This window comes from Chaetodon auriga, chromosome 19, assembly GCF_051107435.1.
Source record: "Chaetodon auriga isolate fChaAug3 chromosome 19, fChaAug3.hap1, whole genome shotgun sequence".
NCBI classification, from domain to species: Eukaryota; Metazoa; Chordata; class Actinopteri; order Chaetodontiformes; family Chaetodontidae; genus Chaetodon; species Chaetodon auriga.
The window spans coordinates 19,103,986-19,130,298 of record NC_135092.1 but is presented as its reverse complement, the minus strand read 5'-3'; the positions used below and the strand labels follow the sequence as shown (position 1 = coordinate 19,130,298).

The following is a 26,313-nucleotide window of genomic DNA, read 5'->3' as shown; positions in this document are numbered from 1 at the left end:
GTGCAGGACAGTCCTCCCTTAAATGTAATCCCCTCCCATGTAATCCCTCCTCCTCTGTCATTTCTACTCCTTTCAACCCCCCCCCCACTCTGTTTTTCCGCTCTCTCTCTCTCTCACTGTCCTCCTCTCCCATCCCACTTATTCCACCTTACGCCTGATGGAGCATTAAGCCTAAATGCTGTGGGCAGCCGTGGCCTCAGATTCAGAGTGAGCTGCTGCTGCGTCGGCTCCTGCACGGCTCTCTGGGACTCTTGCTTCCTTCCAGATAATCGGAATTACTTGCTACAACTGTGCAGTTTCTTTGTTATTGTGTGGGAGTGGGGTCAGCGGACATTGTTCCCAGCCCAGGCGCACTCTCACTTGCCTGCGCTCGCTCCGCTTCGGATACCTGGGGAACGGTCTTGTGGATGCCCTCTCTAACGTAACCACAGCCTTTTGTTGTGCTGCTTTGGGAGAGAGGGGCCAGTCGGATGAACATTTTCTGCTTTTGGATATTTCCAGAGCGTGCGCATTCCACACGGAGACACACGGGATAAAATGGTGCCCCTGCAAAAAAGGGTAATCTGAGTTATGTGTGTGGAGGAGTGCGTGTTGGACAGAGGAGGGTTTTGTGTGCATGATGTGGCTGCTGTGACGTGCACTGATTGTTGTCCAAGAATGGTTGGTGCCTGCTACTGATAATGAAGTAAATGCTGTTTTGATTGCTTTAATTGGCACGTTGGTGAGAGTGAGCATGCGCTGAAGGCATTAAAGGGGATGAGAAGCTTGTTGTAGAAACAAGAAAAACAGTGGATACTGACAAGTGATACTGCTGAGGTATTTCCTCTTATTTCAGTAGAAGGTGTCACATTGTTTGGTTTTACCCTGTCGCTCTCCTTTGAGTGGCTCGTTGATGAGTGATTGCTCATTGAAACTGACTAACAATGCAGACGGAAAGTCCCTCTCACTCACAGTTCTCTCCATTGTTGTTCTTGAGTGCTTCAATTGGGAGTCGTTTAATTCGTGAATAATGCTTCAAAGGTGTTTGAGAGACATTATCATGCTTAACAAGACATGCTGGCGTACTGTGCCGGGTTTTCACCATGCTCTAATTCTAACGACCAAGTCTGCTTCACCTTTAGAATCAGAATCAGAATCAGAAAAAGCTTTATTGCCAAGAATGCTTTTACACATACGAGGAATTTTTTCTGGTGAAATTGGTGCATGACACATCTACTAAAATATGACACATCTACTAAAATAAGAGCATAAAAAATAACAATTTAAATATATATACAGAAGTCTGTTATTGTTAGAAACACAGTACTGTTTTTCAGAAAGAAGTCCCAGTTGAGCGTTAATGTAACGCATAGAGTTGTCTTTAGATACATTGAAGTGCTGCAGGATTGTGTAGGCTCTGATATAACGCGAACGCATCACCACAACCGCTTCCTGTCATATGAAAATGCTTTTAGTGCAGAGATGCTTCAAGCAGTCATTGAGTAAACTGCAAGGTTCACCCCGACAATCGGACGAACCTGTTTGAGCTGACACTTAGCATGCTCAGTGTGTCGGACCAGGAGAAGTGTTAGCTGGACTCAGGAAGACTACAGACATGATAGAGGAGAGGATGGGGGACTGTTGGAGCCGCACCAAGGTCGATTCTTTTTGGTTCATCTTTAAAATTACACCGAAACTGTTGTAAGCAGATCGTGTGGAAGCAGCCATGTGATCATCAGTAAATGTTCACTGTGACCTGTGTGTCTGTTCTTTGGTGTCCCTGCTCTCTTTTTGAACTGATTAATTTCAAGCCATGACCTCAGCCAAGCAGAGGCTCATTTTTTCCTACCAAGTGAGGAACAAATCACGAATAATGAGTTCGGCCCCAACAGCTGTATTTGGTTATCTGTTTTTTTTTTTACTGTGAACTACACGTACCCTCTGTGACAGACCTCAGTTTAAGGTGATATTAGCTTAAAAAGTTTGCATTTCAAGAGGACAGTATCAGCCACAGGCCAGACATGCCACCTATGATAGTGTTTAATTGTGAATTGAAGCTGTGGGAGTAGGGCGATGCTTCTATCTCATCGGTGGCTGAGAATAATCACATTGACTGACACATATCTGCTGGATTACTTTGGTTGAGGGGAGGCAGATGCATTGCATGCATAATATACATGTTGCTTAAAGGCTAAAGTGGATATTTTGATTTACAGTAGCATTGCATTTGACCTCAGCGTTAGTTCCTACAATACATACAATGTCCTCATCTAGTTGATATAATCCTTCATAATGTTTGGCTTCTCTTCCCTTTGTCTTTACATTGGATTGATTGTTATCTCTCCTGTATTTGAATGATTTAATCAGTACGTCCTCTTCTTCTCTGCAGGATCAGTTTGACAACTTGGAGAAGCATACGCAGTGGGGGATCGAATACCTGGAGAAGTACACCAAATTTGTCAAGGAGAGGTCAGAGATTGAAACCAACTATGCAAAACAAATTAGGTGAGTCCTCAAGCTGACTTGTGATCCATGTTCCGTGTTGCCTTAGATAATGAACCCCCCCCCCAGCAGGATTTGACCTACTGAAGTGTCCTTGAAACCAGATACTGGGTCCTTACTAGCTTGTTATGTAGCTGACCGTGACCTCTGACCTCACTCTGGAGGGAGAAACTGAAACGAGGTTTCCCAGCAGTACGTTAGCAGCGTTATATTAATAATCAGAAAATCATCAAATTTTCAAAGAGGTATTGTTGCTTTTCTTTAAGGAGACGGTCCTTCACTCAGATGAAGAGCAAAATAAAGAGGAAGAGGATGTCTCTTCCCCTCCGTCTTTCTGTCTTTTGTGTCGTCTCTCTGTCTGCCTCTCGCTCTCTCTCACCCTTCGTGCATGCATGCTGTCCGTTGTTGTTGCTAGCTTCTGCTTCAGGCAAGAGGAAGTCAGGTTGTGGGGGGGGGGGGCGGGGATGTGGAGGGGGTGGAGCTTGTGTTTCCATAGAGACTCGTAGGTATCTGCATTATCAACCCCACGTCTGACCCAGATTTTTTTTTTTTTTTCCCTACAACCACAAGTGTCGGCCCTGCCCCCTCCGATTCTGCCCACACAAACTCTGTTTGGGTGCAGTCACTGATTTCCAAAGGCAGTGATGGGAGTCCTGCACTGAGAGGATGCATTTCCTAAAGCCCCCAGCATCCCGACACAGTAGGAGATACACCCCCAAATCCACAATCCTAGTTTTTAAAGAGGCCTGGCAATATGGCTAATGCCCTAAGTATTGACCCCAACCCCCCTTTTCATAGCAGCTAGCCAATACCAATCGAGTATTCGCATAGCAGCCCCCGCTAACAGGTCCTCTGCAGACCATACCACTCCTCTTTTTGGGAATTAAGTCAGCTTGAGATAATAGGACTAGTAGTCTGTGTTTACATGCATGCATTAACCATCCAGCATATCCCTGCACCCATGAGCTTCTCACACTTTAACACAGATGCACATCACACAGAACATGTTGTGTCCCATAATTTGAGCTGCTCTTTCTCTTTCTGTCTTAATTAATGTCGAACTTATTAAAAGGAAATGATTGATGAACAGAAAGTGTTCAGGTGCATTCATACTTCTTCTATCACGGTGCTTAAATTAGCTTTTGCTTTTGCGTACAACATCTGGATAGTTCTTAATTTTTACCCAAAACACATTGCTGTAAAGCCTAATTAAAGCAGTGATATTGTGGCCCAAACACACACGCGCTCACAGATTTGCACATGCATATGAACACACACAGATTTCCCATGATTCAATTAGTCAGCATCTGTCTACAGTATGTTTGACAAAAGAACAGGGGTAGACTCCTCTTGCCATGGCCGGTTGGCTTTTTCTGAACTTCAGGCTCCACAGATGGTGCGGATGTTTTCAGTCACTGTGCTCATACACAGGACCTGCTGTCAGACACACACACAGACACGCACACACGCAGGCACATTGGCACACGTGTCAGAAAAAGGCTAAAATGAGGAAATGAGGATGTACAGACAGGATAGCTTGAGTCAGAGGGTTTTCCTGTGTTCTTAACACACTGTGCTTCTTTGTTGTGGTGCTGCTCAGCCATACCTCAGGACTAATTATCCTTTCTAATCAACTTAACTCATGAAATCAGGTTTAATCTAACAGGCACGCTCAAACCAAAAGAAACGCACGGCTGTTAGATCCAATAAAGCAATTGAATTGACCCCTTTGATCTAGTCCTCTTTCCTCTCCTGGGTGTTGTTGGGGAGATTTCTTCCTCTGTTCTTTGCCGTCCTTGTGTAGGTGCAGGCCTTCAGACGTTTGACGTAGCTCGTTTTGAATACACCTGGCACAGTCGATGCACAGTTGAACCAGTTTTCAAGCGCAAACGCCAGACAACTTCTTCTTCCAACTTCTCAATTGCTGCTTTTCTTTGCTTGATGTGAAAGTAAATGGAATTTCTGTGGGTTTTTGGGGTGTTGATTGGACAAAACAAGCAGTTTGAAGACACCACCTTAATCACACCCGTGCTTTCCCTGCTATGATTAGTCAAAATGCTGCTGTGAAAAATCCCGACAAAACTAGGCCAGCTGTGTAAGTGAGGTTCAGCGGTTATCATAAAATTGCAAAGAAGTTTTACTAACGATATGAAATAGCCTACATTCCTCACAAACTGAATGTATGGCTATCACCCCACATTGTACCACTTCTGCCACCATAGCGACCACACGCTGCACTAATCCATGAATAATCCTCTTGCACTGCATTGGTGTAAACATGCACAATGCTTCAGACTAGTCATTGCAGGGCAATGCATTAATGCCTCCTCCTCCCCCAAATTCCAGTCTGGCATAATCCATAACACAGTGGGAATCAAGTCCCAGGAACAAAAGAGACTGGGTTAGGGTGAAAACAGCGTCTGTCTTTACTGTGCTTACTGTATGAAGCACTATGAAGCAGTCATACGCTCAAATGGTATCATCGTCCGGCCAGACACAAACACAAATACCCAACAGTGCTTGTTTAGTCGCCCTAATTAAGCGATAGTTGATACCCTAATTTTGCCAAGTTTGTTATTGAGGCGAACAGACATATGGACTCTGACATACGACTTCTGGCTGTGAGGGAATGCGTGACTTAGTGGGATCCAGCACTATACTTAGAGATGAGGTGAGAAGGACAGGGAGCGAGATAGACAGATAGATCTGCCTAGCAACAGCACAAACACCACCAGGGAGGAGAGGCGTGGGGGATGTTGGCAGAGCGAGCTGGATGGAGTGCAGACACACATTACATGGAATTTTTTATTTTTTTTTCCAAATGCATTATTTATTTCAGCAGGGATTTTACATGTCTCTTTACAACATGTGCACGCTGAGACGTTTAGAGACATCAGTGAGTAAACTCCCGAAAAGGGAAGAGGCCACAGCTGTCGTTTGGATTCCTGACAATGCTAATAATTATTACAAATTTTCACAAGGTTTATAATAGGATTTGTCTCCACATTAATTTCGAATAAGCAGGTGACTCACCTACGTATGGATCCAGTCCATATTTGCTGCAGTCATGCTAATTACAATCTAACTGAAAATACAAATGCCTTACGTCGTTTGTGTCAGTTTTTTGTGTACTTACGCCACTTGGCTGTTTTTAACTTCACAACCATGCTCTTTAATTAGTCAGCAAGGATCCTGAAGGCATAAGTACACAATGTGCACCCGTGTCCATCAGAACACAGCGCATGTAATTATGTTCTGTTGACAGAGCGCCCATCAAACTGAGCATCAGCACAGTCGGGTGTTGAGTGTGTCACCCTGTCATGATCAAACAAATACGACACGATGCACCGTAGCCTGTCAAGTAACACAAAAGTTGCTAGGTTGAGAGAAGGACATTTAAAGACTGCCATAACCATAATAATACCCCTTCACTTACAGCGAGTGACATCTTTCATCCTCTGTATGCTATACCTCTCATTTCTGCTCCTCACACTGCACTCATCTAGTGCCACTAACATGCAGCCAGAGTCAAAACAAGGGCAATGGCTGCGTAAGAAAAGCATGCTTGTTTCTGGTGACTGGCTCTGCATGCATACTCCTGGGGGCGATGATTTATGACCTGGAGAGAGGAAAGAGGGCGTACCAGCAGGAGCAGAAAGCACTCTGCTGGATTGAATGGTGTACTGGATGATCCTTTGGCAGGTCCATAAGGACAGCGTCAGGGAAATATAATGGGAACGGTGCACTACTCGTGTACAGACTGTGCTTTTAAGAAAGACACTACAAGACATGTCTGACGAGGCTGATCTCTTTGTCCCCGCAGGAATTTATCAAAGAAGTATCAACCCAAGAAGAACTCACGAGAAGAGGAAGAGAGCAAGTAAGTTCAAGGATATGGCTCGCAAAATACATGAAAAGAATATTTCAACAAAACAAACAAAATACACCCACAAGTTTTAATTTTCGAGTCAGATGAGTCAAGAATTAGTCACACAAAACCTCCCGTGAAAGGGCATGTTGATGTTTTTACACAGTGAATGTGTTATCACTGCACAGGGTCGGCCTACCTGTTTCCCGCCTTCATGCCAAGCTGAACGAACTGAATGCTCGCTGCTGTCCACCATACGGTCCTCTGACATCACTTCCTGTTTCTCTCCAGGTACACCTTCTGTCGAGCCTTCCTGACGACGCTTAATGAGTTAAATGACTACGCGGGTCAACACGAGGTCATAGCGGAGAACCTGACGTCTCAAATCATCGCCGAGCTTTCGCGCTACCTTCAGGAGCTCAAGTCTGAGAGAAAATCGGTGAGACGTCTGTTTATGTTCGCACTGATAGCATTAATAGCTTTTGCTTTAGACAGTCGAACACGGATTCAGCAAAGGAAAAGCTGAACGCTGGTCTACAAGAAACGAAGTATCCCGTTCTGTCCGCACACTCTATTCTGCATGAACTGAGGTCATCACTGAGTAAATATAGATGCACCCAAAGGCTCGCCAGAAGTGCAGAACGTGACTGACTGAGTCCCTTTTATGGAACAAATGCATCGTCTCTCTATCATTACGGGCCTATTTCTCTCTTTTAATCCAGCTTACAAAAGATCGGTGCACCACACACTATTCTTAAACGCTGAAGTCACGTTCTTCCTCACCATTATAAAGTGATTTGGACGAGCGGTGGACCTCCAGCGCGTGATTCATAGATAACAGTGCAGCGCCCGTTAAATGCATAGAGTTGGTGGAGGAGCAGAGAGAAAGCCACCCAGCTGGAGAAAAGGCACTTTCTGAAAGAATCTGTCGTGGACTCTTCTGTCATGGACGTCCAGCTGAGGGAACTGGAGTGGAAAACCAAAACCAGAAGGCTGCTCAGAGGCACAGTGACCTTTTTTAGACTACATTTTCATGTGCACAACCAGTGACAATCTGTGTTACTGCAGTCGCTGCTCGACCTAAATACAGGAAGCCATGGGTGACGTTTATTAGTGATGAGTTTTGAGTTTCAATTCGGTTTTAGCTGCAGCAAACGCAGAGAGAAAGGGGATTTCCAGTGCTTCTCTGGGGGTATCATCCACTGCCTCCAGGCCTGTTTTGCTCTTCTGGCGCAGCCTGGTTTGGTTTGACCTGGCATCTGCATCTCTGCTGTCCAGATAGTGTCCATGGACAGACCCCTGCTGCCCAGCAGCTGCAGGATGTCACTCTGACATCGCTCTTCCTCTTCATTTCGCTGCACTTTTCCTTTTCCTCTTTTTTATTTAGAAATATCTGGTTTCTCCCCTCTGTCCCTCTCATCATGTCCCTGTCGTGTGTCCTCAACAGCCGTAACATTTTTTTTGCAGCTGATATTGTGAATAGTTTGTCATGTGCCTCTCCGTGCTGAGCAACAGTATCATCAGTGAACCAGTGCAGGGGGTTTCCAAATTCATAGTTTCATAGTAAATTTGCAGAAAAATGATAATATTCTGAAGGGCGTTTGTAATGTCTTCTAACTCATGACTTCTCCAGCATCCCATCATTCTTTTCTCTGGTTTCACTCACATGAATTTTTAAGCACCACTCAGGGCTCTTTCTGTTTGTGTCTAAGTCAGACAAAGCTGTGCAGACAGACCCAGACGGTGGGATTACAGGAGGCAGGACCTGCCCCTCCTGGGTTTATAGGGAGCTTATTGGACAGGTAGAGCCCAAACTACAAACCAGAGGGAGGAAAAAAAATGCCTCATTAGTTTCTCACGTGGGGTTGTTTTGTAACTCTCCCCACCTCCCTTTGCTGTTTCCCCAAGTGAACCTCTTGCTAAGCTCAGCTTGGGGTAGCATAGGGGGTGAGGCCAAGAATGTTGCCTGAAAGGATTTTATTTGAGAGCAGATATACTTGTTTTTACGAAAGCTGAACCGTGCGCTATAGGTCAGACTGCTCGATTTAACGTGCTCTGCACACATATTTCATCGATTAGAACATTGAACATTGAAAATATATCATGAACCCAACGAGATACCATTACTTGTGGACGGCTGAATAGTATGTAGGGCAATGATGAAGAGCAGGCAGGGTTAATATGGGATGAAGAGCCTAAGACTCACTGGACTGAGATTGTGCTGAGGAATCATAATAAGGTGTTCGGTCAGCAAAGTGCCGTCCTCACAGGGCTTAGGTATCCTCTTTAATGAGGTCCGATAAAGACCCTTAACACTCAGACCTCAGGGACTGCTCATTCACTGTAACACTTGATGTTACTACACTGCATTTACTGTATACTGTACAACCTTGATTAAGACATAAATAATCCTTTTTGACACATACTGAATTATTGAAAGCAGTACAGTTTATTTAAAGTTTTTGTAAATATATGCTTCTTCTGAATTTGAACCTCAATAGAAGCTTCAGATATCAGAGAGTGACCTTCAGTACAGCCCTGCATCCCAACTTTTTGGGACTTTTTAGTACATCAACTGTTACTGACAGAGTCCGCTTGAGGCTGAGCTCAGTGTGCGCTCTCTTGTATCCACTTGCACCCACAGCACACCACGTAATTATATCTTTTGGTGTTGGGGGAAGTTCAATCTGTCTTATCCTGCTGCGATGTGACGTGTTAAACCAGCTAGGACAAAAGAAAAAAGGAATACATCTCATTCAGCTGGCAGAGGGAGGAAAATAAGCATCGCGTTTAGTGAGAAGTCAGCCGAAAACCATAATGCACTATAAAACATCTTTAGGTGGGGTCGGCAGAGGACACTGACCTCATTTATCTCTCAGAGGCTGAGAAGAGAGATGCGGCAGCAGCGTAACAGCAGAAGAACAATGTGTCTCTCTGGAGTGGCCTCGCATGCCTTCTTGTGTTGAGTGGAAAGAGAAATAGGAGGCAGGGAGGGTGAACCGATCATCGGACCTTCCCATCGTCGCTGCATGCACGTCTCACTCCAGAATGCAGTATCAGTGTTGGACCGCCGCCTCATGGTTTAAACATGAGGAGAAAAGTCTCGCCGGAGCTTTCACGTGGTTCAATCATCTCTCTCGTCTCTGGATCTCCAGTGACTTGTGGCTATTTCGAGTACCTAATGATTATATGAACGTTGACAACATACAGGAGTGCAGGTGCCATTCCTATGAACCAGGTCAAGTCAATGAGTGACTAACAGTCCAGCTTGTGTGTGTGTGTGTGTGTGTGTGTGTGTGTGTGTGCGCACATGTGCAGCTCTTCACACGAGTAAACTCAAAAAGGGAAAATTATGCAGTGCTGGAGTGAAGTTTTCGTTCCTCTCTAATTTGTCAGACAGCAGAAGGTGTTGGTTGATTTTTCCCTTTTTTTTTTTTACCTCATGTCTTTGCTCAGCTTGTGAGTCACACCGGGTGTGTGTCACACTCAGCCCCATCAGAGCATGTCTGACACTCACACTGGGAAGTGGAAAGGCAGATAGTAACCACTGTAGTTCATGATTGAGACGTCGTAGTACACGCCTGTAAGAGCAGTGTTGTCTATGTCTGTGTGTGTATGTCTGTTGTAATTGTATTGACAGAAATCTTACATGCCCCAGTTTTATTTCAAGCGTTATGGTACGGGGGGGGGGGGGGTCTGGGGGTCTGTGCTGCGCCAGGAGGTGCATGAGAGCAGGGGTTAGCTCGAGGAGTGAAGCCATAGCACAGAAAGCAGTCCTGCTTCAGATTATCAAGTGAATATCTGCTGCCTCTGCTGATCTAATGTGCCTGGTTGGATAATCATCATATTTTCCAGTCCAGCTTTTATTACAGCCAATATATTGATTTGAGTCCCGGTCAAGAATTTGTTCAGCGTGTTAGGTCCAGCTTTTTTCTCTCTCGTCTGCGTCTTTCAAATGCCTGGGTGGCTGAGAGCGGCGGCTTCAGGTCACCGACCTGTGGAAGTACCCCAGATGTCCCTGACAGCGTCCGCAGTCGCACGCTGTGACTGAGAGCGATGTGTGAGAGAAAGACGAGGTGTGTCTGCTCTTCGCCGGGTCAAGTGCATCTCTGCAGTCTGTCAGTTTGTACACAGAGACGCTGTGCAACACTGCAGAACATCTGCCTGAATGGCTGCAGCAGTCATACCTGCATCACAGATGGCTGCTTGTCGCATGATGACGCACGACTTTTTGCCGCGTTTGAAAGTGAGCGAGCTCGTGTGTCTCATCGCGGTCGGTAGATCATCGTCCAGCAGGACCTCGTGGAAGTGATGGAACTGTTTAGCGAAGAGTGTCAGTGCGGTTTGTTTATCTCTGCTGTGATGGGAGACTTGTTTATGCAGACGGCATGAGATGCTGGATATTTTTCAGATGTGTTGTTATGGAGACAAATATTTGGTTGAAAGCATTCTCCACAGTAACAATGATGTCACGCAGCCCGGAGCTGTGCGCTGTGAAGAGGCTTTATGGTATCTTCACGATCTTATCATCATTTCTTGAGACATATTTCCAAAGTTCATCACTGAATAAGAATTTGAAGGTCAGCAGTTGGAAAAACTGAATGCTTGATTATACGTTGGTTCGTCAGGACCTCCACAATGTCCCATTTTATGCTTGAGCTCAAATACTTCCTCTGAAACACTGGAGCACTTCCTCATTTTGCTCAGCTTCCCTCGAAACTTTGGGAAATGAGAAGTGCGACTACCTTGAGGTGAACCAGAGCACATTCTCACTAACTGCTCTTCTCATGTTCAGGTGAGATTAACCTTTCAGGGCCTCTGCATCAGTCTCAATTTCACATCTCTAGAGTTATTACACAGAATAAAGAGGACTTCCTTGTGCCGTCCCAAGCCCTGAAATGCAAAGTAGTACAAGCAACAGCTTTCTGGCCTGTGTCCGTTATTGAATGGCAGCATCGATATTCAGCTCAGCTACTGACCGTAGCTTCCGCAGTCCGGGGTACCAGGGGTACCTCATTGATAGTCAAGATGCCATTTTCATTTTAACGTGATTCTTTTTGGATTCTCTAGCAGATTAACGTAACCGCAGGCAACAGAGGAAAGTTATTAATGCTTCGCACAGAAGCACGATCTAATTTCAAAACGGCTAAGGTTTAAAGTTGGTGCTCTGCGTTTGCAGGGGATCTGGCTGCGATCCATGCAGAGCTGTAGAGAGATGTGCTCTGCCTCCGGACTGAGCGCTCGGCGAGGTAGGCCAAGTGGGGCCTCCTACAAAAGCACACAGTGTGTGTGCTGTGTGAGTTCAGACCAGCAGCTGCCACCTCATCCTGTCTAATATGCCACACTTAGCAGTGCCAAATTCCATTGTGACCTGTCTGTCTCCTCCTAGATTACAATATCCGGCTCCTCATGTGCGTTGTTTTATCTCATGGTATGTTCACTGTCAGCATTGCATGTTCAGACATTTTTCTTACGTCAGTTCGCCTTTTGCTGTTTCTTATTCTACTCTGGCAATGCCTAGAGCCACGCTGCTATCTTTGGCGAAACACTCTCCATTTATATAATGTCTTTATTATATTAGTTGAGATTTTGTTTAGAGAAATAGTAGCCAGTAGTCATTGGCTTTTGGGCTAAACGTCTCTTCTGTTAAGATTTTCCTTGTTGAAGAATTGTGCAGATTTCATTCATGTCTCTCATGTTTGCATGAGGTCTTAGCAGAAAGCACAGACAACACAAAGCTTGCTGTTGGCAGCGTGACATGTGACTTTGCAGCTTAATAAAACAGCCTCTATTCGGCTTCACCGCACTGCTATCGGTCCCTTGGCTGTCATTGTTACTTGATCTACAGCGTGTTTGACCTGTTTTGACTGGAATCCTCACTCAGTATAATGCCTTCATTCAGTCGCTTTTTAGCGTCAGTGCTGTATGGATGTTGAAATGTTAACTCGAGATGGAAAACACAGTGTTGGTACACCTGTGTTGAACTGGTGGGCTACGATCGAGTTGATCTTTAATCAAATAGACCTATAGCCATCACTCCAAGCCTGTACAAATCTCTGGGAGTTAAGCCTGTGCTCATAATTTTTAATGTAGCTTGAGTATAGTGTCTCTTTGAATTTGTCCTACTTTCTCAGCTCACATTAATACTGTCACAGTAGGAGTAATAGTGGCGGTGTTTAATGGTATAGTTGAGACTCTCATTCCTGCTGCTTCTAATTTATTATCCCTCCTCTGTCAAGGTCACGTTCACCTGCTTTTAAATCCCTTAAGCTTGTGAATAGTATGATAATATTTCTAATGTTTTTTTTCCTCTCTGACTCTTCTGACAGCACTTCCATGAAGGGCGTAAAGCACAGCAGCACATCGAGAGCTCGTGGAAACAGCTGGAATCAGTAAGTGACCCCATTAATGTGCAATACCACAAGTGCTCACTAGTAACAGCTGTGATTAGTGAAAAATACTCACTAGGTTTTTTTCACATTACCATTATTAGTATGTAGTCATAAAGCATTTAAAGTCGTATGAAGTCATGACTCCACTTTGGGTTTGATAGCATCTAATTAGGTTTATCATTGTCATCCTTTCCAACTAAAGTCATAAATAACTAAAACTCAAAGATTGTTTTTAGATCTGTAATCAGTGTGTCTTGGCCGAGAAGCCAGAAATGATGCTGTTTTCAGTTACAGCCTAATTAATGTACACAACCAGCAGCTACAACCACAGAACCGTACAATATTTTAATGAGCTGCTCTCTCCAAATGCTGGAGACCCCGGTGCATGACTTTTAAGTCTATAAGCTGAAAATACTGATATTCCTAAACGTTTGACAGAGAAACAGCCTAAAGTTTCATTTAGCTGTTAAGGAATTAATATTAAGAAGGATGAAAGGCCAAAGGTTTGATTAGACATCACACACAAGACTTACAGTTGTTCTAGATATGCATCAAATCATATATCAAGGTCTAGAGAATAAGGGGATAAAAAACGACTGTATGCAGAGATAGTCTGTTGACCTCAATTGCTCAAAGCCTCACCCTCAGTCATCAGCATCAACGCCACGATACTAAAGCACATGCTACAGCAGACGTGTGACGACAGAGTACATCATCATCGAAAACTGAAGGAGCACACACAGGAGATGGCAAACGGACTTTCTAAATGGAAAAGAGAACATCGGCGGAGGGCTGGGCACAGAGCCCTGAGGGACATCCTGTTCTGTCTTCACCAGAAACCTCAAACAATGTGTCTCAAACCAGAAACCAAGACAGCACAGTGCATGCAAGTATGAGAAGAATATTCAGGACAGCCGCTTACATCAAGATGGAGTTATAATAGATAAAAAACGTCGCAGTGCTGCAGGATTTCTGTTATCCTCTCCTTGTGTGGCAGGCTGATGGTGTTAAGAATGTAAAAAATCTGAAGAATCTGATGAGTAGAGGTAGAAATAGAAATGCAAAATTAGGTTTCACTTGAACATCAGTTGTGTGTCCTCAGTTGTGTGTCCTTTAAGGTGTCAGTGTTGGGCAGATTAACATCACATCACAACACATTACGGGGTAATCCCAAGATTTGCTTAAAACCGAGGTAAAAGGAAATCCAGGAGTGCCTTGTGTTTGAGTGAAGGAGCTGAAAGAGAGATTGCCGCCTCTTATCTCTGCCTGGCCCCTCTGACAGGGGAGAGAAAGAGTGTGAGAGAGATGCAGAACTGCCTCGTCCTCCTCAAACTTCTCTGCGAGTTCAATGAGCCCATTGTGTGCGAGGCAGATAGGCATAGTTCAGAGTGCACGCTGGCCCAACAAACACTGATTGTTCGGTTCGAGGGGTCGAAAGAGGCTTGGATGAATGCTTGTTTTTCTGTACACAAATGACCACTATGAACATTTGTTTAATCTGCAGGCTGCAGACTTTGACAGACCCCATTGCTGTGTCAATGACAAACTGACCTCTATGGCACACAATGCTGTGCCTGAGATCCATGTGACGTGTATGTGCACGCTGTGACATTCATTACTATGCTTATGTAAAGGTCAAGTCATATAGTGTTTCCTGCTGCAGCTCATGGCTGGAAATTACTGATGCAGTGTCCGTGATCGTATTAAACTTGATTTCCTCTGTTTTTTTCAGTCTAAGAGAAAGTTCGAGAGGGACTGTAAAGAGGCAGACAGAGCGCAGCAGTACTTTGAGAAGATGGACGCTGACATTAACGTGACTAAGGCAGACGTGGAAAAGGTATGTGTCACCTCAGTCCGGTGCAGCAGCCACCAATCACAGGAGCTTGTCCTATACCCTCAACGCTTAACACAACCGCCTGGCCTTCCTCACCCAACCTCCCACCTGACACCCTTCCTCTCGCCATTTTCTTTTACCTTTTTGTCCCCTTCCACGCCCCCCCCCCCCAGCCCCGAGTCCTCATTCCTCTGAGCCCGGCACAGAGATTGAGTGACCGCGTGTTTGATGCCAGCGTCTGTGTGTAGAAGCTGGCATTGTCTCAGCAGCACGGCGATCTGCTGCTTAGCAAAGCTGATAGCAGCACCGAGTCCTCATTATCACTGAAGAGCAGCCACCGCACGCTCCGAAGCAACATGAGGGACTGCAGGCCCATGATGGCGCTTGTGTGTGTTTTTATGTGTGTTGTGGATTATACATACCAGCTGGCTTTCTTTTTCATGGCGAACAATCTAAATATGTGTTTGGCTTTTCTGTGATTATTCTTCCTCTTCAGTAAATCAACACATGCAGCGTTCATTCGATTCTCAGGCCTTGCAGACCAGAGCCCCCTGGGCCCGTGGCTGATGTCATTTCCTGTTGTCATAACCAATTAAAAGAGCCCTCAAAATCTCAGCCTTTAACCCACACAGCTCCCACGCCCGCAAGGCATCATGGGTCAGCAGCGCGTGCTCCGTGCTCCATCAGCTGTTGGAGCAGAGCTCAGGCTCAGGGTTGACACAGTTCAGAGCCGATTATTATGCAAATATAGGCTGGAATAAAGAGTCTTTCTGCACTCTGGACATACAGCCAAAGAGCTACAATAGGTTTAGGCTAACACTGAACTCAGCTGGAAAGATCCGGAACAGCAGCTCAAGAAAGCAGTCTTCAAACAAGAGCAGTGTTGTGCCTGATTACAGTCATTTCATTTAAAGCAGCATGAAAGACTCACACATGGCGAAGAATTCAGGGCTGTATTTTATCGCTCTCATTTGGTTTGTGTCACCGTTTGTGTTGTGATCGTGTAAACAGCTCTTTGTCAGGTTCCTCTGAAATGGAGACGACGGCAAAATATCCATATTTACATTTCTGCTGACCATTTTCAATTCCTGTCGGTGCTTTAAGAACGCTCTGATATCCAGTTGTTGATTCAGAACTTATTATTAAGCAAGAAGTACCAAATTAAACTCAATTAGGCTGAAACAAATGACGCCATCTGTGGTCTTTGAATTTAGAAACAACACAGCTTTAAGACTCATGAATCACTTCCTGTGTGTTCCTCAAGCAGACCGTACAATAGATGCTGAGGCAGACGTAACCATGTACCTTTACATTCATGATGAATATGTATGCTTTTCTCTATCTCGCCCTGCTCGCCAACGTGTAGAACATTCGCCTTTTCATTCGCTGTTCCTTTCTGCGTGGGTTTCTTGACCCGCCTCGGCTCTTTTTCACCTACTCACATTTCCATTATTCAGAAGTGAAAAACCTATAATGGAAAACACTGAATTCCCTCTGATCAGCCACTGCAGAAGACGATTGAATTTTCCTCCAACATATATATTTTTTTTAATTCTCAGGTGCTCTGTCGGTGTATGTTTTCCCATATTGTGTCTGTGCTATCAATTCTATCAGCTGTGCTTTTGTAACTTAAGTCTAAAAAAGGTGTGCGAGCGTGAAAAAGAGAAAGGAAGCATTTGTTTTATTTCTGTATCGTCTGCCAGTTCTGTGAGTCCGTGGTTTGGCCGCGATACCACATGACTTACGTGTTAAAATGCTTCAGCTCTGTATCATACAGAGTATATAGGCACTAGTTCACTTATCTAATTACATTTGCTACGTCATGCTGAAAGTAAAGCTAAAGTCAAATGTCATTTTTAAAGTCCTCGGTTTGGTGTTTTGGTGCTAAACAGATTTGGTCAGAAGATGTCAGATCATGTGTTTCAGTGTGTTTTTGTGTTTGCAGACGCATGTTCCCTTCATTATTTCGAGGACCTCTGGGTATTTATCAAAGGACGGATGACATGTCACGACCTCAGCCTTGTTCATGTTTGGGTTTTAGCCACAGTTAAAGCCACGAGGTGAAAGTAGGTCTGGGTTGGACAAAGCAGATGCATTATAGGAGAAGAGAAGAAGAAACAGTGGTTTGTAGGTGTGATAGATGTGTGTGTGTATACTTGTGTAGGTGTGCGTTAGCATTCTGCAGCTAAAGGCCGCCTTAGGGTTTGATAAGTGACTCATTCACTTAATCAATTAAGTTGCTTATCAGTAACAATAACAAACATAATAAAAAAGAATCCACCAACGTTTGACCGAAACATATTTTGTCGAGCTCCAGGAGTGTTCGTCTGTGATGTGATGCCTCCCCGTTGTGCTAAAAGCTGCTGTTTGTGGAGCTGAGGTGGTTTTCGCTGCAGCTGGAGCAAACCTCTAACTGTTCCCTCTCCTCCTCTGGCAATCAACTCCCTCAATTTGGGGTTTGGATTCACAGCCTAGATATCCGCAAAGCCTGTTGCAGTGCTTTGGGGGACCCCTGGCCTTCGCGCACTGACAGATTTCCCTATCGTGGAGATCCTCTGTTATAAAATAACACGTTCCTCTACACTTCTGTTGTGCCTCTACTGGTTGCATTAGACAGCGCTTTACAACACCAGTATTTTAGTGGTGATTGTGTGTGTTTACCGTGATACCAACTTCCCCTTTTGAGTGATGACTCGCCTGGTGGTCCAGGAAGTGCATCTATGGCAACTTCTTGTTTAGCTGGAAACGGCTAACCATGCTTTTTTTTTTTTTGTTTGTGTGTATGTGTGTGTGTGTTTGTACATCTATTTTATGCCATGCCTTGAAGCGAAGTTCCCACAAGGTAGGTCCGGTGGTCAGAGAGCCTGTTATATCTGTGGGAACACACACTGTCTCGACCTGTGTCTCGATAAACACACACACGCTCTCCTGTCGAGTCTGACACGCAGCCTCGCCCAGGTCCCTGTTAGCACGCCCTGTCCTGTCTGACTGTGGTCTGCTCCCCGTACGGTGGCTTGTCTCGCTGTCTTCTGCTGAACACCTTTCTCGCCCTGATTTTTTTTTATGCGTGATGTAAGAAAAATTCAGCGAGAGAAATACTGAATATGTTGCATAAGGCGACGGCTTTCATACCAACTTTCATTCAGATGTTCCTCATCTTTAGACGGATGGAGGTGGAGATTTGATGTGTAGAAGCACACGTGCATACGTACACAAGCGTGTGAGTAATAGAAAAAACAGGTACTTTGTAGAAAAGTACAACAGGATACGACGTGGCTGCAGGCACCGCAGCTTGTTATGAGGTTTCGTTATCTGCCAAGTTGCCATGGCTATGATGTGTACGCTTATCGTTTCCCCACACATCTGCACACTTTGCATGCACCTACACCAGCACATATCCATAAATGCATGCTCACAGGCCCACAGTTTAAACAGCTGGTCTTCCACATGTGCTTTTTAGCTTTTCTCTGGATTTTGCATACTTTTTTTTTTTTTCCCCCGTTGTGGCTGTGACTATCATTTTCCACCGAGGTATTAACTGTCATCCCTCCTGTTCTGGAAATAATGCACCTTTGTGTCTGACGAGTGTCTCGGCTCTGATGTCCTCCTTTTCTTCTAGTGTGTCGTCTATTACTTACCCATAAGTGTGTGACTGTGAGAGCTCTCGTCTCAGATTGTTGCGTGGGTGAAAACTGGACGGGGTCTTCTTAATGTTCCCCTCAGGACTGTGACAGATCAGGGTTATAATCCCTTCACTGCCCTGCACAGTTCCGTATATGGCTGCAGTTTTTTTCTGCGGATCTGCTTTCAGTGGACCAAATGCAATCAGGGGTTCATAAGGTGAGCCTTTGTTATAAATGACCCAATCAAAACACTATTTATGTGAGGACAGGCCTCAGATCTCATGGAAGGAGGAAACAGATATGAGTACTTAGCTACACACACACCCCACATGCTGTCTAGCTGAGATAATCTCATCTCCATCTGCTTGCCTTGGATCTGTAATAGGCTGCTCCTGCTGTGTTTCTGACTGCCTGCCTTAACTCCCTGAGACTGAACTAGCTTAAAATAATCAACATTATCAACAGCAGAGGTAGGCCAGACTGGGCGGGCAATCAAAATCCAAATCCCCCCCGTCCTGCAGCCGGTGCAGGCTGTTGTTTCTCTTTGTGTACGTTTGTTCTGGCCTACATACAGTGTAGTCGAATGCCAATGGCTGTTGCTGCTGCCCGACTTGGATTTGCACCTGTGACCGTGCGTCCACGAGCTCTGTGTTTATGTGTGTACATGTGCATGCATGAACACTCATATGCACAAATGTGTCAACTCATGTAGGTTTTTATGCTCCGGCTGTGTGTGTGTGTGTGTGTGTGTGTGTGCGTGCGTGCGTGCGTGTAACCCATATGTCCGTGTTAATCAGGGGACACTGAGGTTTAGTGCACAGAGCGTGTGTTTCTGACGTGCATGTTTGTGATGTGTTTTTTTTTCCTCAGGCACGACAGCAAGCTCAGATGAGGCACCAGATGGCTGCCGACAGTAAGAGCGATTACTCCTCCTACCTGCAGAAGTTCAACCAGGAGCAGAACGAACATTACTTCACTGTTATCCCCAACATATTCCAGGTAAACATGAGAGCATATGGCCGGTTTCCTATTTGTTGTTGCATATAATTACACTTCAGCACCTGTTAAACAAACAGAGCATCACATTTATTTAGGTCGCCACCCAAATAGGGTTGTCTCCACACAGAAATGTATATATGCATATATTTTATAGTTTGTTTCTTTCAAAACTCTGCGCACCCAGACTGATTGAGAAGTCTGCCAGAATGGTTCATTCATGTGCGATCATTAGTGAGTTCATTTGCAGCCCACCACCCCCGCTCCCCTCTGGGCCGACGACTAAAAATAAATCTGCAACATGTGAGAAACTCTGAGGTTAACGAGCCGTCGTTATGAAGAGCGCGGTTATTTCGCACAAGCTATTTGGTGTGTTACATTTTGAGAGCTTGAGAGTTTGAAACACAGAATTAGTCTTTCCACATATTCACGATCTTTGAGTTTTCACCTCTCGACTCCGGCGCTGTGTGTGACAGCGGGGTCGAACATGAAAACAGACGTCTGATGCTCAGTATCGAATGACAGCTCTTTCACACAGTTTGATCGTTTCTCACACAAGCTCTGTCCACTCAACGCTTCATGTTGACGCGTGATATGTTCGCATTTTGACGCAGAAACTTCAAGACATGGAGGAGAAAAGAATCGAGAGGATAGGAGCGTGCATGAAGACGTTTGCAGACGTGGACCGCCAAGTGCTGCCCATCGTGGGGAAATGTTTAGACGGCATGACGAAAGCCGCTGAGTCCATCGAGCCCAAGAGTGTGAGTATGCACATTAGGGTGTATGCACACACACGCCACCATATGGGACATACTACTCACTCAGCCAAGGTGTCAATCACAACCCACACACTACTGATTACTGGAGCAGCAAGTGTGCCAGTGGGCTGCTGCTCTTTGGGGGGAGCTTTTTGAAAATACAAACAGCCCACCTGTAAACGGTGTTGTGTTGAGAAAATAGCCGAACAAAATGATTCAATACCTGCGTTGACCTTCCCTTTATAGTAAGAAAATCAATGAGATACAATCATGCGCTGCATTTCTCACATGAGCAACTCCTCTGGCTTTGTGTCAACTAAAAATACAATTCCCCTCAACGATGAGTGACAAATAAGTTCCATGTGAGCACCAGTGATTTCCCCTTGAGCTCCAGCCAGTGAGTTAAAAGCTGCAGCAGCCTGAGTTTCAGCCTCAGATGATGCTGAAAATCTGAGGAAAATGGTTGAAATTGAAGAGGACATGACCTGATTCATTACTCACAGTGCAGCGGCGCTGGCCCTCTTCCAGAGGACGGTCCACTCTTGATGCACACACTGAGCTGAGAATTCACTGTCAAGTGTGGCCGCAGTCCATTCAATTTAAAGGAGCGCTTTGATATTTTGGGCAATAAGCTTATTCACTTTCTGGCAGAGAGTTATACGAGAAGATTAATACCACTTTTTGCGGCTTTAAGTAGAGAAGCAGCTGCTGGAAGCCGGTTAGCTTAGCATAAACAGTGGAAAAGCTAGCCTGCTGGAAACACATCCTCCTCCCAGCTCCTTCAAAGTTCACCATCACATTACATCTTATGTGCTGAATCCTTTCAAAAACAGAAGTGTAAAAACCGCAATTCATCGTTTAACTGGCGGTGATGTACCGGCCTGATTCTTGGCCAGGAGGCGACTCCAGGAAGTTACTGGTCCCAGCCAAGACGTAGTCTGGCTCATACCTCTGAGTGATACAACGAACTGTGGTTTCTACTTTTGTTACTGTGCAGAATAAACAAGGTATAACTCGTCAGGTGAAGCTAGCTTCCCCTCCTGTTTGCAGTCTGCTTTCAACTGCTGGCTGTGGCCTTAAATTTAATGGACAGCTGTAAGAGTGGTATTAATCTTCTCATTGAACTCTCTTCCACGAAGCGAATCCGGTTATTTCCCCAAAATGTTCAACTGTTTTTTAAACGTTTGAACCCTTTCTGAAATAGGAAGCTGAATCAACGTGTTTATTGTCCCATTGTCTGAACCTTCTGTTGGACAGAGCTCCTGAGAGCCTCTGTTTTCAGTTTACACACTTCTGTGAAGCTAATATGCAGTCGCTGCTTAAATTCTGTCCTGTTGCTTATTATTATTATTATTATTATTATTTATTATTTGGATGTTGAAATGGAAGTCAGCTTTTTGTCCACGTTAACGAGAAAATGAGCCGTGTGATATATGGAGGTGTCACATGTTGGCTGCTTTCCGTATGACAAAGAAAATCTCCAGGGACTGCATACTGTGTGTGTGTGTGTGTGTGTGTGTGTGTGTGTGTGTGTGTGTGTGTGTGTGTGTGTGTGTGTATCTAGCAGTGTGTATGGCCCAGCTCCAGGGAGATGACTCCAGCCTGTGACTGGCTGCTGCAGTAAACAACAGCGGGGAATAACACATCACATGCTCCTCTCGTCTCTCTTCCTCTCAGTCTTCTCTCATGCATGCAGTGCACAGCAGCACCTCTTTGACCCCTGATCCTAACTCCAACCAGACCCTCTTCCCTTATCAGTTCAGATAGAGGCTGATGCACACTGCACTTGATTAATGCTCCTCTTCCTGTGTCTGAGGAGCCTGGCAGTGTCCCCGACCTCAGTGTTTTTGTCATAACTCCTGGCTGACAGATTTAGGTCTTTTCCTCTTTCTTCTGTGGCCCACAAACTGAATAATGACAGTCGCTCTCCCGCTTTCTTTTCATGACGCATTCAAGAACTGCTATCAGACAAAAACTGCTATAAACACGAGCGTCACCAGGCCTCTGTTGTATTGCGTCTTATCTCCAGACCTGCTGATTAGCTGGAAACTCTAAACAAACACAGATCCCCGTTTTAGTCATTGCTTTGCATTTCATGACAAAAGTGGATTAAAATGTATCATAGACGAGGTGTCGCTGACTGCTGCAAACACTCCTCCCCCACTAGGACTCGAAACAGGTCGTGGAGTCCTACAAGTCCGGGTTCGAGCCCCCGGGAGACGTGGAGTTTGAGGACTACGGCCAGGCCATGAAGAGGACCGCGTCTGACACCAGCCTGTCCAACACCAGAGAGGCCAAGGAGAAGTCCGCTGGCAAGAGCAAAGGCAAACTGTGGCCTTTCATTAAGAACAAGAACAAGGTAACACATGAATGCACACTTAACACAGAGCCACATTCACACTCGAGCGTACAGCAGAGCCTGGCTGGTTGTAGTGCGTTTGGCTTTCCCTCCTGGAGGTCACCTTGCACCGCGGGGAGACTTCTGTGGGGTGGGGTGGAGGGCTGGAGGGATGTCACAGGTTCTATCACGTTATGTTGGTTCTGTCTTGTAATACAGTGGCTATAAGAAATATATGTGTTCAGTGTCACATTCGTAGTATCTGTCACATTTCCAGCACTGCTGCTGTTTGATTCAGTTTCATTTTTGTGTAGATTCTTTGAATTTCGTTCACTTATTTTAAGCTCAAGAAATCTGTTGCTGGTTCATGTTACTATTGCCATTTTTGTTGTTATTATTCGCCACCTGTTTCCCCCTCCCCGGCAATCACCCTCACCGATTTTGGAGCCTCCTTTCTGTAACACACACTAATGCATTTCTACCTTCACCATGTGGACGGACTCAACTGGCAGATATTAACTTGATCTGAAATAACAGTCTCCCCTCACCGTGTGTTCCATCGACTGGTAATCATCCTTGAGCAGCCTCCTTCAGTTTCCTGCTTCTGAAACTGATCTCTGACTGTCCTATGGGCTGGTGGCACTGTTGGTATTAGGCGGGAGCATGAGTAATTGGGTGTGTGTGTGTGTGTGTGTGTGTGTGTGTGTGTGTGTGTGTGGGAGAGAAAGGCTGGAAGCTGGTGTGTGTTGTTGAGAAACCCCAGCGTGCTGACTGTATGTATAGAACATGGTGTTTGAGCTCTTTGTATCTACTGTGTGCAAACTCCCAAAACTAAGGCGCACTTATTCAGAGCAACACATTTCAATCATCTTTGCTTGATTTACTCAGGATTCATTTTCTATTCTGAGTATTTGGGAGCACAAACAGCCACACACACACACACAGGTATTTCTGCTGCACATGCACACACGCACACATGCATGCAAGCATAACAGACACATACCAAAATAAAGCATTATATTGATAATTTAGTGGAAAATCAGCTTTACTGCCTCACAGAAGCAGGGCTTTAGTGATGTCTTTGTGTTTGAGAGGAGGGTTTCTGAATCACTTGGCCATGCATGCGCATTGTGTGGTGTCTTAGAGCTCATCACCGCTTCACTCTCTAACTCCTCAACTACCGGTTGATGAATTATGCAGTCAGATGTTTCACGACAGCGATAAGCAATTAGATTTCTCGGACGATGACCTCAAATTCAGCTGCTGCTATCCTCTGGGATGTGGTGAATTTCTCGTCCTAGCTGGCATGCGATGAGGTCGGGAAGAGAAAAATGAAAGGGGAATTTCCCACGTGGAAGCCTGCATGCGCTTTGACTGAAACTCTCTGCTGTTTGCTTCGTTGCAGCCGCTTGCTTTAACACGTTTTACGCTTCCTACTCACTCTGGTTGTTTTCTTCTTTTTAACTGTGTTTTTTTTTTTGTGTGTGTATGTGTGTTTTATATGTTTGACATTTCTTTCCGCGACGTAACAACTGATACACTAGGTTTGACGTTCCTTTGGTTATCTTTTACGTTCTGTTTGGGTTTTCTGTTGTGTGTTTATTTTTCAATATTTGTAGGAGGCTTATTTATTTCGTTTTGTGTTCCCTCCTCCTTTTCCTCCTTTTTTCGTTGGATTCTTGCCCCCTTCTTCTTCTACTTCTTCTTCTTCTTCCATGTTTTTCCTCCTCCTCTCCGCCACGGCTCCCTCTCTTACTGGTAGCTTATGTCCCTGTTAACGTCCCCCCACCAGCCCCCACCTGCCCCCCCAGCCTCATCCCCGCCCTCACCCTCTGCTGTTCCCAACGACCCCCAGTCTCCCAAGCAGCACAAGGAGCCCCTCTCCCACCGCCTCAACGACTTCATGACCTCCAAACCCAAAATGCACTGCCTCCGGAGCCTGAGGCGAGGGGTAAGTGTGTGTGTGTGTCCGGCAAGCTTCGTGCATGTGTGTGTGTTTCTCTCTACACCTGTATCTGAGCTGTGTACGTGCTGCACTGTATGGGTGAAGTGACACAAAGGTAGAGTAGTCGTATCTATGCTTTCCGTCTGTGTCGGTCATAATGCCTACATGGTATCATCACATAGCAGGTGATTGAACCTTAACTCTGTTACCAGTAACTGAATGCATCTGTATGTAGGCAGTGTGACCTCAGCTCAAAACAGTGCTCGCATTGGGCCGTTATAGGTTTCATTTTGACATTTCGCTCTTCAGAAGTGCTTTCAAATGGCAGTGAATGCCAGCAGTGGACCAGGCCTCCTGCCTTCACTCATACAGTGCTCAGCCTTTTCGCTTCTCTAGCATGCTTATGTAGCGCATAACTATGAATCCATGGTACTTGTCTGACTCACCAGCAGTCTCTCCATCTTGTCCCTTCATTCTCCATATTAACTGTGCTCACAATGACAGTCCCTCTCACCCACCTTCCCCCCTTTGACAGAAATTAGCAAGATGCCTGAGCAGTCTTGGCAGCAGCATGGAGACTGCAGTTGCTCCCTGCGCACTCCTCTGAAGTCTATGCTGGAGGCGGATTCATTTTGTTTTTTTTGCACATGGAGAGGAGGGTTAAACCTCACAAAATGAACAAAGTTATGGGTTGTGTTCATGGCAGCAGGCTGACTGAGTCACTCCTTGTGGAGGGAGAAAGCCGTTAGAGTAATTTTAGTAGGCTTACTGGAGGGTGGTTTATCAGCGTTAGCCCAGGGTCCTGCTGGGTGTCATCACCAGTTCCCATTCTAAAGTCCAGTGCGTGTTGTAATGGAGTCTCTGGGCCAGGGCAGGTCATAGCACGCCTTCCCGTAATGCCTGTCCACCCTCCGGCTCTCCCTGACCTCAGGAATGGGCGGTAACTCACGTGTTCCTTCCGGACTTCCACAAATAAAGCTTTTGTTTACGTTCATATTTTGAAAGGGCAGCAGTTACTCCAAGTAAAAACATTTGTATGAATTGGTGCTAACACGACCTCTGAAAAGAAAAAAGAACAATACGGCGCACCAGTGCGGCGTGCGAGCATATCGTTGAGGAAATGATTGAAGGTCGGCAAGAGAAAAGGGAAGTGTGTATTTTTTTCTAGCGCCGCACAGGTCTAGCAGGAAGTGCACGTTTCTGAAAGCGGAAGTGCTGAAACAGCTCTCGAGAAGAGCGATAAAGAACGTACAGAGTTAAATCTGATGCATTGTTGTCCAGTGTACACAGATGTAGAAGATTGAGGTTTGACCTTACTGTAACATTTCACAGCAGGAGAATGACGTTTTCTAGTGTGTGAGAGTCGAAAGCCCAAAGAGCTCATTTAAATTAAACCGATCAGGCCTTAAACTGCTCTCCTTTCCATATCTCATGACAATACATTGAATTAATTCGTGCAGCTTTTCATGTCTCATGGCAGTATCCTGTTTATGTTTCCATGTGTATAGATGTTGTTTGATTCAGAGTGAATTTTTACAGTATAATTTCTTTCTTTCTAGAATAAATTTGCCGTACGTTATAGGTAACAGAAGCTGCCTTGTTAATCCAGTCAAACAACAGGTCTTTTAGGGACACCAGCCCCACTGCCTCACTGACACAGACACTTTGGACTAATGCCTGTGAACAGCTGCTGGTAGGAACGTCAGGGCGATTCCTCAGCTCTTTCACAAACAAGCTCGCATCCATCTGGTCAAGCTGAGCGAACTGCAGTAGCAACACTTCAACCCCAGCGCTGCAGTGTCATTCTGAGAAGGACGGCTTGTTTTTAATGGGGCATCTGCAGGTGCTGGAAAGCTTTTAATGCACTTTCCCCCAAGAAAAGCCTTTAATTTACAAGAGTCTTTGTATGTTTTCTCTTGTTAGTTATAGAATGTTTCTGTATCCGACTGTGGGCTGTCAGGAGATGTTACACGCTTTGAATTAAAAGCGAGATTGGTGCGACATTGGATTGTAGGCGTAGGAGGCTGTTCAGTCCTTTTTTGTAGAGTTTCAGTCTGAACCATCTGGCTGTAGCTGCT

At 45.3% G+C, this 26,313-nt stretch overlaps 1 protein-coding gene across 13 annotated transcripts in view; it reads left to right on the top strand.

The window, feature by feature from the left end:
• The window catches only part of fnbp1b (formin binding protein 1b), a 53,855-nt gene that overhangs the window by 13,932 nt on the left and 13,610 nt on the right, over positions 1-26,313 (top strand). For 4 of the 13 annotated variants that reach the window (XM_076758698.1, XM_076758699.1, XM_076758697.1 and 1 more), the window contains exons 2-10: positions 2,369-2,484; positions 6,305-6,361; positions 6,641-6,788; positions 12,679-12,741; positions 14,474-14,578; positions 19,069-19,197; positions 19,809-19,955; positions 22,120-22,311; positions 24,053-24,241. In XM_076758698.1, the coding sequence (XP_076614813.1) occupies positions 2,369-2,484; positions 6,305-6,361; positions 6,641-6,788; positions 12,679-12,741; positions 14,474-14,578; positions 19,069-19,197; positions 19,809-19,955; positions 22,120-22,311; positions 24,053-24,241 (1,146 nt within the window). Of the gene's footprint in view, positions 1-234; positions 559-2,368; positions 2,485-6,304; positions 6,362-6,640; positions 6,789-12,678; positions 12,742-14,473; positions 14,579-17,402; positions 17,418-19,068; positions 19,198-19,808; positions 19,956-22,119; positions 22,312-24,052; positions 24,242-26,313 lie in introns of those variants that run through there. The other 9 variants (XM_076758705.1, XM_076758706.1, XM_076758704.1 and 6 more) reach the window with 5 other exon arrangements.